General features: G+C 39.1%; 1 protein-coding gene across 6 annotated transcripts in view; it reads left to right on the forward strand.

The window, feature by feature from the left end:
• Positions 1 to 13,285, forward strand: part of LOC127951055 (integrin beta-1-like) — a 52,685-nt gene that overhangs the window by 12,149 nt on the left and 27,251 nt on the right. For 2 of the 6 annotated variants that reach the window (XM_052548671.1, XM_052548672.1), the window contains exons 10-17: positions 1,569 to 1,709; positions 1,909 to 2,111; positions 2,193 to 2,431; positions 2,532 to 2,754; positions 2,835 to 3,067; positions 3,162 to 3,328; positions 5,400 to 5,457; positions 9,703 to 9,825. In XM_052548671.1, the coding sequence (XP_052404631.1) occupies positions 1,569 to 1,709; positions 1,909 to 2,111; positions 2,193 to 2,431; positions 2,532 to 2,754; positions 2,835 to 3,067; positions 3,162 to 3,328; positions 5,400 to 5,457; positions 9,703 to 9,749 (1,311 nt within the window). In that variant the 3' untranslated portion in view covers positions 9,750 to 9,825. Of the gene's footprint in view, positions 1 to 1,568; positions 1,710 to 1,908; positions 2,112 to 2,192; positions 2,432 to 2,531; positions 2,755 to 2,834; positions 3,068 to 3,161; positions 3,329 to 4,479; positions 4,558 to 5,399; positions 5,550 to 9,702; positions 9,826 to 13,285 lie in introns of all 6 variants that reach the window. The other 4 variants (XM_052548673.1, XM_052548674.1, XM_052548675.1 and 1 more) reach the window with 4 other exon arrangements.

A 13,285-nucleotide genomic window follows, 5' to 3' on the forward strand; every position in this document is an offset into this window, starting at 1 on the left:
TATTATATAATGCAGTCACACTTGTAGCAATATTTGTTAGTTCTGTTGTTGATTCAGGGTTAGCATCATCTTAGGTCCTCTGAGGGTCAGCATCATCTCTTCTCAGGTGTTCTGGATCCAGACTGGAGCTTGTGTAAATCCTAATTACCACGGGATGTAAATCCCATGGCAAAACATAGAAACAAAATAGAGACATCATTATCATAGCGGCTGTTCCAATTTACAATTTAAGAGATACATTATTCGAATGCTTGGCGAAAGAGATGCGTTTTTAATCTAGATTTTAACAGAGAGAGTGTGTCTGAACCCCGAACATTATCAGAAAGGCTATTCCAGAGTTTGGGAGCCAAATGTGAGAACGCTCTACCTCCTTTAGTGGACTTTGCTATCCTAGGAACTACCAAAAGTCCAGCGTTTTGTGACCTTAATGAGTGTGATGGGTTGTTACGTGGTAGAAGGCTAGTTAGGTATGCAGGAGCTAAACTAATTAGGGCCTTATAGGTAAGTAATGATAATTTGTAACTGATACAGAACTTAATAGGTAGCCAGTGCAGAGACTGTACAATTGGAGTAATATGATCATATTTTCTTGACCTTGTAAGGACTCTAGACGCTGCATTTTGGACGACCTGTAGCTTGTTTATTGAAGAAGTAGGACAACCACCTAGAAGTGCATTACAATAGTCCAGTCTAGAGGTCATGAATGCATGAACTAGCTTTTCTGCATCAGAAACAGATAACGTGTTTCGTAGCTTGGCAATGTTTCTAAGATGGAAGAATGCAGTTTTTGAAACATGGGGAAATATGATTTTCAAAATACAAATTGCTGTCTAACACCCAGATTTTTGACTATAGAGGAAATAACAGTATATCCGTCTAGTTGCAGATTGTAATCTACAAGATTCTGTGTAGTGTTTTTTGGTCCATTAATTAATATATTACATTTTTAACACACTCTGTTAGCTTAGATAATTGAGAAGTTTCATCTGGTCTCGTTGAGATATATAGCTGAGTATCATCAGCATAACAGTGGAAGCTAATTCCATATTAAGGGGCAACATGTATATTGAAAATAGAAGTGGACCTAGGACGGATCCATGTGGCACTCCATATTTTACCGATGATTAATGAGATGACACCCTATTTAAAAATGGTAGCGATCGGACAGGTAGGATCTAAACCATCTTAGAGCCTGCCCTTGAATACCTGTATAGTGTTGTAATCTATCTATGAGTATGTCATGAATGTATAGCCGTGATAGCAAATTTATTTAGGCTATTGAAAGTGTCAGGATTCAATATCAAATGATCTGTCAGAAATCATTCTGATTTGCTGATTTTCTGCTCAATAATTTTTTTTTTTGCAATAAAGAGTTGAAAACAGTTTATTATTAACTATCTTTACTGTTACTTTAATCAATAGAAAGTTTCCTTGCTGAAAAAAAGTAGATTACCCCCCCCCCCCAAAAAAAGAAATTGAACGTCCAAATTTTTTGTCACTTTCAAATACATTTTTTTATTTATTTGAATAAACATGTAAATAATCCTTTCATAAATCTGTCTTCTCAGTCTCTGTCTTCTGAGATCATTCTGGAGAACAGTAGGCTCCCCGAAGGTGTGTCCATTTCCTACATCTCCCACTGCAAGAATGGAGTGAGTCAAGAAGGAGAAAATGGGAGAAAGTGCTCCAACATCGCCATTGGGGATCAGGTGAGAATAGTTAAAACCCTTTATGAAAGTTTCATCAGATGTTCAGTACTTTCCATTGGATACGATTTCCTAAATAACTGACCCTTTGCTAATTCAGGACATTTTTATTTGCTCTTCCTCTTTGAAGAAATTTGATAGCAGCATGAATAAAAACTACAAAGACTGCAAATTAAATCAGCGCTCTTTATTCTCGTCACAGGTGACGTTTGAGGTAGCGGTCACGGCTAAGGGCTGTCCATCTAATGGCAAATCAGAGACTTTAAAGATCAAGCCGCTGGGTTTCACTGAGGAGGTGGAGATCGTCCTCAACTTCATCTGTGAATGTGAGTGTCATAAAGAAGGAATCCCTAACAGTCCAAACTGTAGCGACGGCAATGGCACTCTGGAGTGTGGAGCATGCAGGTGAGTTGAAAAGGTTAGTTAGTTAGTACCTGGATATAAGACCAGATCGATGGCAATAATGTAATCTGTGCTTATTTTCAGGTGCAATGAGGGACGTATTGGCAGGGTTTGTGAATGTAGTAAAGATGAGGTCAGAACAGAAGATCTGGATGCAAACTGCCGCATGGATAACGGCACGGACATCTGCAGCAACAATGGAGACTGCGTTTGTGGAACGTGCGAGTGCAAAAAAAGAGACAACCCAGAGGAGAGATACAGCGGAAAGTTCTGCGAGTGCGACAACTTCAACTGTGACCGCTCCAACAACAAGCTCTGCGGAGGTATGACTCTGCTGAAATAACACTGTTCTGATCTGATCTTCACATATGTAGAAACCTATGTAAATGAATTAACAGTTACTAACTTTCTCCACCTTTCCAGGTCACGGTCGTTGTGAATGCAGGAAGTGTATCTGTGACGCTAACTACACAGGAAGTGCTTGCGACTGCTCATTGGACACCTCAACCTGTATGGCCAGTAACAAACAGATCTGTAACGGTCGGGGCACCTGCGAGTGCGGCACGTGTAAATGTATAGACACAAAGTTTCAGGGTCAAACCTGTGAGATCTGCCCAACCTGTCCTGGAGTTTGCACTGAACACAAGTGAGTTATTAACAGGACATTTGCTTGAACAACTGCCACAGCTAGCAGCACTAAATATATTTTCTTGTCTTTCCTCACAGGGATTGTGTCCAGTGCCGAGCATTTGGTTCTGGTGATAAGAAAGACACATGTGAGAAAGAGTGTACTAACTTCGATCTTAAAATGGTGAAGAAGAAGGAGGAACTTCCTCAGCCCAACGACCAGCCCTACATCAATCACTGCAAAGAGCGTGATGCTAACGATTGTTGGTTCTTCTTCACCTACGCTACCAGGAATGACAGCACCGTTGTGGTCCATGTGGCAGAGGAGCTTGGTAAGTGGAAGATGAAACAAGTACCAGCAGGTCCTGAGTTATATTGTTCTAGTTAACTGGTTTTATTGATAATGCTTTGTGCCTGTGTTCACAGAGTGTCCCTCTGGCCCTGACATCATCCCCATTGTAGCTGGTGTGGTCGCAGGAATCGTTCTGATTGGTTTAGCACTTCTGCTCATCTGGAAGCTGCTCATGATTATTCATGACCGCAGAGAGTTCGCCAAGTTCGAGAAAGAGAAGATGAATGCCAAGTGGGATGCGGTATGTTTCTCTGATTTCCGTTACATCTCATGTCGTATGTAGCCATTTCAATGGCCTAGAGAAAGCTGTCCGTAAAAATAACATATACATAAAATGAATACGTAATATTTCTCGATATAGTTATATTTTCATCTCACACAGAGCAGATAGCTGGAATGGGATGTCTGGCCTCATTTTGTGGGGTGTGGCCTCTCTGGCACGAGGGGAGGTCATTTCTGCCACCTGCTGGGCACTGCTAGTTCATTAATCCTACAGAATATTGCAGCAAAAAAGGGGCTTAGTGATCAAGAACTCTTAGCTTGGAGGTTTATGCAAATGCAGATAGGTCTATTTAAGGCATTTAAATTAATGCATTAAATGTCTTTTATCTAGAGCAAAAATTATCGATTGTGTAGCTGTATATTAGCCCTGTAAAGCCTGTCAAATAATAGTCTGGAAAATTAAGGAATCTTTTTTTATTAGTAGTATTATTTTTATTTTTTCATATTTGATTAACCAAGCTTTTATGGCCCAAATAGTATGTTGTTAAATGAAGTTTTGATAGATTTTAATGTTATTCACTGAGATCTAACAGACTGTTTACATAAAATGCATGTAAATGTCAGCTGTCACTCTATACATCCCAATAATATGTTTAGTAAGGTTACATTTAAATGATTAGTTTAATGATCAAAGCTCTGTAGTTTTAATTGTAGTGGACAAAATACATCGATGATTAAGTGATGCATGATTAAATGTTCCTCAAAATCCTGATGTGGCATATTTGACACATTTTAAAGTTTTTTCCCTCTAAAAATTATGCATGCATAATCAAGTCTAAGTTCTTTTAGTCCAGTAAATGTTCATGCAAGTTATTCTTGTTTAGTTAATAAAGATAATTAAAGATTTTACAGCTAAATACAAGTGTACATTGACTTGAAGATGGAAGTTGTTAGAATGATATTAAAAGGTCTTTTACTTGCTAAAAAAGTATGAATTGATTACAGGCTTTATATATGCATTCTTATGTTGTTTGTACTGAACTGGTCAAAACCATAGGGTTTTCAGCTGTTTGTTTTCTTTATTTCAGTTCATGTGTTTCTCACTCTGTCGTTTATATTCGTTTCTTTCTGCCTTTCTTTCTTCAAACCTTTTCTTCTTGTCATATCTAGCAAGAGAACCCAATATACAAGAGCCCCATTAATAAATTCCAGAATCCAAGTTATGGAAATAAAGGCGTCACACTCTGAGTCTGTACTCTTCTTTGCTGCTTGCATGTGCTTTTTCTTCCTCTTTGTGCCTATTTGTCTTTCTATGACTTTAACATCAACCTCAGACCCATATATAACATGAACAGCTTCTAAATAGTCATTTGCAGTTATTTATTCTAATTCACTAATTTTTAGGAAATGCCTTTTATGGCATTTTACTCACTCACTCACCAGCATGTCATTCCAAACCTGTATGACTTAAGATCTGGGGAACACAAAACCCCAGACTTCACTTTTATATGATCTTCTGATACTTAATGGAATAGTTTACTGGGAAATATCAATGTACTCTTCCTCAGGCCATCAAAGATGTAAATGAGTTTCTTTCTTCATAAGAACAGATTTGGAGAAACTTGCAGTGAAAGGGTGCCGTCAGAATAAGAGTTCAAACACGGATAAAAACATCACAATAATCCACATGACTCCAGTCCATCAAATAACAATGCTTTTATCAGCTGTTTTGGACTCTCATTTTGACTGCACCCATTCACTGTAAGTTTACAAATCTATTCAAAGCAATCGATTTCAAGCGAAATATCTCAAAATCTGTTCTGATAAAGAAATGAATTCATCTTAGATGGACTTTCATTCCATAACATTTCCAATACTTAAAAAGCTTAGGTATTTAAATAGCTGCATATACAATATAACAGTGTTTGTGTTTGATTGTGTGCCTTTTGTAATGCTTGCTAGGTTTAATATACTGTTTTTTCTTTTTACAATCAAAGTTTACTGTATTTGCTGTGAAGTGCCCCAACCTGGCAGTTGTGGAGTTAAATTGAAGGTTAATCTAATTCTCCTCTCTTCATGTTGATCTGCAGGGTGAGAACCCCATTTACAAGAGTGCTGTGACGACAGTGGTCAACCCTAAATATGAGGGCAAGTAACAGACAAACGTATCCATCTTCAAGCAACACTGTATGCAGAACAATTCAAGAGGAATGGAAAAGTTGAAGAAGTTTTTTTTGCGTGTGTGTGTGTGTGTTTTTAAATCACCTTTTGGCTGTGCATTTGCCACTGTTCAGTATAATCTATTAACCTGTGTTTATGCATTGTTTTGCAACTGTACAGTATGTATAAACTTGTTTTTTTTAATGCAATCTTAGACAGTAATTTCAATGTTTTGATTTTTAGCCACAGATCTGCCTTGTTTTTCTGAATGTTGAAACTGATCATGTTGGGTTAGATGATGGGTTTTGTAGGTATGATGTGGACTGGTATGCATGAAGAATGAATATCCACGATTCACAAGACTAGACACAATGACCAGCTCGAGTCCAGTAACTAGTTGATCATTAGAGCCAGTTTGTGTCTTCTGATGGTACAGGAAACTTTCTGAACCTGTGGATGGAGTGTCCTGTCACTGGTGTAGTAGGTAGCTGTAGCGGACCACTGCTGTTTGTACACATGGTGCTTTTCATGTAGACGCTTAAGTCGTCTGCATAATCCTGGATGATTGAGTCCAGATTCTAATGTTTAGATCTGTGTGCTCACGTCACCTTTCTTTGGTCTGCGAGTCAGATGGTTTAAAGTCCTCTTAATTGATTTTAGTAAATCTAAAATGGACCGGTTTAGTATCTTTTAATTATGTCACATGCAAATGTACATTTGTACAAGTGTTTGTTTTTAATGACTTGGCAGCATCTGAGTTGTTAAGAGGGACATGTTCATCATTGTCTGTGAATGGAACAATCAACGTAATTAGTGGTGCTTGCCGGAGGCAAGGCATCACTATTACTATCTCACATACTTATTAGTGGTGCTTGCCGGAGGCAAGGCATCACTATTATTATCTCACATACTTATTATTATTATATCTTATTCTTATTCTTCCGCCAAAACTTCGGCGCGTAACTAGTCCCGCAGTTTTCGTCACAGACCCGCAAAAGAGGCGTCAAATCGTGCGGCCTAGTCGGGAATGGTGTGCTATGACTTTTATAAGCGATCGGGCGTACGATGTTCGTACACCGGGCGAAAAATCGGGCGAAAAATCCCATAGACAATGCATTGCGGCTAACTTTGACGGATCGTAGCTCCGAGAGAGAATTTCGCAGAAACATGTGAATCACCACATTTGGAGAGGCTATCAGGCTGTGCGCGATCATACCCCGACATGGGGTATAAGTTGTACCCCTGGGGTGCTAGAGACCCCCAAAGTTGCCCCATAGACATAGTATGGTGCGGGATCGCCCATGAAACACTGTGTTTTTCCTACAATGGGAAATTACATAGGGATATTGTATTGAACATAACTCTGCATCACAGTGTCATAGAGTCAAGGGGGTGGGCTCATTTGAATCAGGCAACCAATCAGACTCTCAGGATCATTATGAAGCTATCAAGCCACGCCCTAGCAACCATATAGAGCACCATAGCAACAAACCCCATAGACTTCCATTGAAAAATATAAAATGAATAACTTTGGATAGAAGTGTCATAGAAACATGAGGGTGGGCTTGTTTGACTCGGGCAGCAAACGGCCAATCACGAAACTCCCTCAACACTTCATAGCCACGCCCTAGCAACCATTTGGAGCTCCCTAGCAACCAAAAGCATAGAGAGATATCTTCAAATCTGAATATCATAAAGGCATGGGGGTTGGTTTATATTAGCAAGCAACCATTGGAGTATCATCATTGGCAGCTGCCAGGCCACTCCCTAGCAACCAAATGGAGTACCCTAGCAACCGTTTTGCAAGATCTATATCTCTGCATCAGAACATCCTAGAGACATGGGGGTTGGTTTATATTGGCGGGCAGCCTTTGGACTATCACCATTGGCAGCTGCTAAGCCACTCCATAGCAACCAAATGGAGTACCCTAGCAACCGTTTTGCAAGATCTATATCTCTGCATCAGAACATCGTACAGACATGGCGGTTGGATTTTTTGACTCATGCTAGCACACTGGACTTCCAACATGCTAGTCATGCTAGCAGTGATTAGCTACATGCTAATAGTGATTAGCTAAGTGCTCAAATGGGCTAAGAACTCTGTAATAACTACATAGTGACCATCTGTGACAACTACCAACCACCTAGTAACAACATAGCAACCACCCAGGAGACCATAGCAACTGCCTAGCAACCAGCCAAAACACCCTAGCAACCGCCTAGCAACACCTTAGCAACCACCCCAAGTACCGTAGCAACTGCCTAGCAACCACCCAGGTTACCATAGCAACCGCCCTAGCAACCACCCCGGTTACACTAGCAACCACATAGCAACACCCTAGCAACCACCCCGATTACCCTAGCAACCACCCTGGGTAACCTAGCAATGGCCCTAGCAACCATCATGGGGACCCTAGCAACCGCCCTAGCAACAATCACGGGCACCCTAGCAAACGCCCTAGCAACCTCCCCGGGTACCCTAGCAACCACCCCGATTACCCTAGCAACCACACTGGGTACCTTAGCAACGGCCCTAGCAACAATCATGGGGACCCTAGCAACCGCCCTAGCAACCACCCTGGGTACCCTAGCAACCACCCTGAATACCCTAGCAACCACACTGGGTACCTTAGCAACGGCCCTAGCAACAATCACGGGCACCCTAGCAAATGCCCTAGCAACCTCCCCAGGTACCCTAGCAACCACCCCGATTACCCTAGCAACCACCCTGGGTACCTTAGCAACGGCCCTAGCAACCATCATGGGGACCCCAGCAACCGCCCTAGCAACCACCCTGGGTATCCTAGCAACCACCCCAAATACCCTATACTGCATATTAGAGAGTTTGACTCCTAACCCTAGGGTTGTGGGTTCGAATCGGTCCGGCAATAATACGACTTAGGTGCCCTTGAGCAAGGCACCGAACCCCCAACTCCTGCCTGGGCGCCGCAGCATAAAAATGGCTGCCCACTGCTCCGGGTGTGTGTTCACTGCTGTGTGTGTGCACTTTGGATGGGTTAAATGCAGAGCACGAATTCTGAGTATGGGTCACCATAGTTGGCTGAATGTCACATCACTTTCACTTTCACTATCCTGAGTACCCTAGCAACCACCCCAAGTACAGTAGTGACCTCATAGTAGTACCTTAGCAACCACCCTGGTTACCTTTACCTTAACAAAGATATAGCATAAAACACCAAAAAACACCATAGTAACCATCTAATGGTAACTAGCAAGTACCTAGCACCACCCAATAAACCTACTAGAACACCATAGCAAATACCCAAAGCACAAACAGCACAATAGCAACCACCAATAATGCCCTAGTAACTGTATAGCAACCACCAATCTACAATCAAAACCACCTATCAGCACCATAGTAACCACTGAGATCACCCTAGCAGCTATCTAGCAACCACTAAGAACACACTAGCAACTGCCTAACAATCACAAAGAGTACCCTAGCAACAATATGGTGAACGTTCAGTAACTACCCAGATTACACTAGCATTTGACTAACAACACACTAGCAAAAAGCTATCAGTCACCCATGAAAACCACACTGAAACACTTAGCATCAACAATAAAAATATATTCTTCAGCATCACTGAGCAGCATGTATGGCAGTGGGGAGAAGGATAGAAGCTAAGACAAAAAGATTATTAGCAACATTTACTGATTATGATGAGGACATGATGGTGTTCATTTATTGGACAAGGGAAATATATATATATATATATATATATATATATATATATATATATATATATATATATATATATATATATATATATATATAAATATATATATATAATGTGGCATGTTATTAGTATATAAAATCTACAAAAACCTAAAAAAAAATTTTTTATTATATTTTATGTTTGTATCATTGCATATGTATGTATGTACATCAAGGTATATCCATCAAACCATATTTTAACGTTTCTTGGTTTTGTCTCTATTAGAGTTCGGAATTTAATATTTAAATATTTAATGTAATATTTCTTGTTGTAATGATTCTTGTTCCTTAAAATTATAAAATAATATATGTGACTCATTGTGTTCTTAAAACAAAGACAGAAACATTTTAATTTAACTCTGTTTAGCTTTTTTAAAATATGTGGAACCTTTAATTTTGTGTGATGCACACACACAAAAAAAATAAAATAAAAAAAAATTAATAAATAAAATAATAATAATGATTAAACTGTCTCCATGGGCTCTCTCATTCAGATATGGATAGAAGACTAACGCTGCATGACTATTGGCTGCGCAGCTGAAGTTCGCGTGCTGATTGGCTGATCAATACTGTGATAGCCCCAGACCAAAGTCAGATGTTCCAGAAATCTCCCTGAGGTGAGTATGGATGGTTCATTTTTCCAACGTCTGCCTTTAATAACAAATTTAAAAATATAAAATATGTTGCCCAAGTGGTGTATACTATTGTTGTTTGAAGTTTGTGAAAACGTTAACTAATTCTGAATATTGTTGCATGAACGAGTTTTTTAAGGTATTTTAGCAGAGGTTAGTTCTTGACGTTAGGCCGCTGTACGTTAGATCGATGGCATCTTTTCCTGCTTAAATGTGCTTTTGGGACAGTATTTGCTAATATTAATCGCATATTTAAGAAATACATATGTTTGAAGTGATCGACTGTGAGGCATTATAAATCAGTGAGGCCTGATTATAATGCTGCGTGTTGTGCGTATTTTTTGCTGTTCCATAAACGTCTATATAGTGGTCTTTCACTGATCCACGAGGTAAAAATAGACAGAGCTCTGAAACTACACACAGACCGCCGTGTCTGACACGCTAGGGATGGCGAATCGGCTCAGATTCACACACGGAGTCCGTGTGAGGTTATTTTAACGGGACTTAACCGTCTCTTTTCGGTCGCGGGGTGCGGCCGGCTTTCCGCTTTGATCTTAAATGAGCGCGAAATCTTTTTTTCTTTTTTTGACCGCTAGTTTCCTGCTTGAATGTGTGCTTTTAGGTCAGTAACTCACAGTATAAACCGTTTATTTAAGAAACATTTTTGTTTGAGGTGACTGGAAGGCAGTAGAAATTATTGAAGCCTGATTAATGCTGCGTGTTTGGCGTATTTTCTGCTGTTCCATAAACGTCTATATAGTGGTCTTTCACTGATCCACGAGGTAAAAATAGACAGAGCTCTGAAATGACACACAGACCGCCGTGTCTGACACGCTAGGGATGGCGAATCCGGTCAGATTCACACACGTGTTGCTGAGGTTTGAGACATATTAACGGGCCTTATCCATTTCGTCTTGGTAGTGGGTTATGGGCGGCTTGCCGCTTTGATCTTAAGTGAGCTCGAAATCTTTTTTTTTTTTTTTTTGCGCCACAGAAAATGTTGTTCGGTTAGAAGCGGTGTCAGCTGCACTTTCCATGTACTTTTTTCATAATTTATGATCGGAATTTAATTAGAATGCATTATAATGGTATTTAAACCATTGCTTTATAATGGATAATGGTTTTAAGTCAGCAGGTTGAAGTGAGAAGTTTAAGTTTTAATCGTGGACTATTTGTGCTAATAATGTATTTATACATGGATTTATTTTTAGTAAAGTTTGCGTCAGGGAGGAGAGACGGTGTTTAAACCTTAAATATGATCTGTTCATGTGCACCGACTGCAGAGGAAGAGCAAGCTGAAGTTGTGTTGTTTGTCTGTGACCAATGCTGCATGCATTTGATGATAAACAATTAAAACAGTAGTATTGTAAGATATCATTACAATTTAAAATTAGTGTTTCCTTTTTCATCAATTTATATATAAATTCTAAACCAGAAATTAATTATATAATATAATTAAGAATAAACTTTTATCAGTGTTGAAAAAGGTTTTGCTGCTTAATATTGTGTGAAAAACTAATTTGTGATAAACGGTGATTCATTTTAAAATTGTGTAATAAACTGATGCATTTTTTAAAGAAAAAGAAAAAGTTTTAAAGTCCAAAATCTTATTTAACACTGTTAAATACTGTCACTTGATCAGTTAATAAGCCCTTTCACACATACAGACGTTTCCGGAAAATTACTGGTAAATTTCCATAAAGAGTTCATGTGTGAACAGGATCTTTTAAAAAATACCGGTAAATTCGTTCAGGAAATTTAACGGTATGAGAAGTTGTAACATTACCAGTAAATTCGGAATTCTGCTGTGTGTGAACGCAGAATGAAAATTACCGGTAGGAGCACGTAAGAGTTCAGAACGCGGTGACGTAAGACGTCTTCCAATCATCAAGCATTCACCCAATGTTTAAGAAAATAAAATAAATGTCATCCATCCAACTGAAGCGACAGTGAAATTAAGGCGCTTCCTATTATCCGGTAGGATGAAGTAGCCTAATTTGTCGTCATCTGAGAGAAACTGTTAGTGATGCAGTAACATATGATAAAATAACTGTTAACTGTCGCCGACAAAGTCAGGTCATCAATAAACTGAAAACATTGTGTCTTAATATCTAAAAAATAAACGACCATCACAAACGAAGTAGTATTGGGAGTATTTCTTGTTCCCATTATGACTTTTGTCCGTCTATTTGGGGGTTCTGCTACTCCACAAATCTTGTAGGCCTAGCTCTACGTGGATCTCAACCCGCGGCACGGCATGAAATCACACGCTGCCCACCATGCCGAACACAATAAATAATAAAAACAATAACTTTAAGTTTTACAACTTAATTTTACAACTTAATTTTAATTTTAGTTTTTACATAGGGAAAAACAGATAGGGCACAAACGAGAAGTCGGAGCAGTGAAGAAGAGTGCTTGACATTCGGCTTCAACTTTCGGTTTGCCCCGCAACTCACTTGAGGATGTTCAGCACGTCTTTTTTTCCAATTCTCCCAAAACAGCTCATACTACTGTTTGGAGCAGTTTTTGATCGTTAAACAGGCATATAGGCTAAGTTTTTTTTTAAAGCGGCCAGCACAGAGAGAGAGTACATAGCCTATGTTTAGCCTTCTCAAATCATCACGAATTGTCTAAAATAAAATCTACAGATATAAAACAGTTCAAGCATAACGATGTTTTAACGTTGAACCCAGATGCGCGCTATATGTATATTTTGTGCGGAGAACGCAAGATAAAGCACGCTTTTTTGGGACATAGGTGCCAGCGCGATCATGATATAACAAAGAAATATAAAATAAAGAAATATAAAATAAAGAAAACAAACATGCTTTCTGCCGTCTCATCTTGAACAGGAGAGCTTACAAAATACCGAAACACAGCGAATACATGCCTCACAGACATGATAAATAGTATATCTATAGAAAGCTTTTAATTACTACTTAACGAAATAATAAAAACAAACAACAAAAAATCTAAATACAATCATAATCCGTTTAGGAGGCGCATCTAATGAGGAGTCAGGCAACTTCATCCTTGGGGCACAGACTCAGAAAACACTAGTCTATTAGTAAATAATTCAAATATATTTTTACTATTTCCCTCTGTCACATTCATGGTAATTTTTCCGGTGCTTTGGGACATATTTTGAACTCAATTTATACGCACAACATGTTTATCTGCGCTGATAGACTATTTGATATGAATTTGGATCAGGCTACATTTGTGAATGCACCTTTTCTGCAAAGTGCGTCTTACAGACTGCAATTTACAATCGCAACTTCATTGTGCTATTAATCCTTTCAATCCGATTTTCACTAAATTGGTCAGCTCCAGACAGCATCGGGTGTTTTATTAATGGGGAGTATACTAATTAGCCCTATTCAAAACAGTCATCTATTACGATGTCTCTGTAACAAAAGCAGTTACATGAATAATAAATTTA

This window comes from Carassius gibelio, chromosome B2 (genome assembly GCF_023724105.1).
Source record: "Carassius gibelio isolate Cgi1373 ecotype wild population from Czech Republic chromosome B2, carGib1.2-hapl.c, whole genome shotgun sequence".
In the NCBI taxonomy this organism is placed as follows: Eukaryota; Metazoa; Chordata; class Actinopteri; order Cypriniformes; family Cyprinidae; genus Carassius; species Carassius gibelio.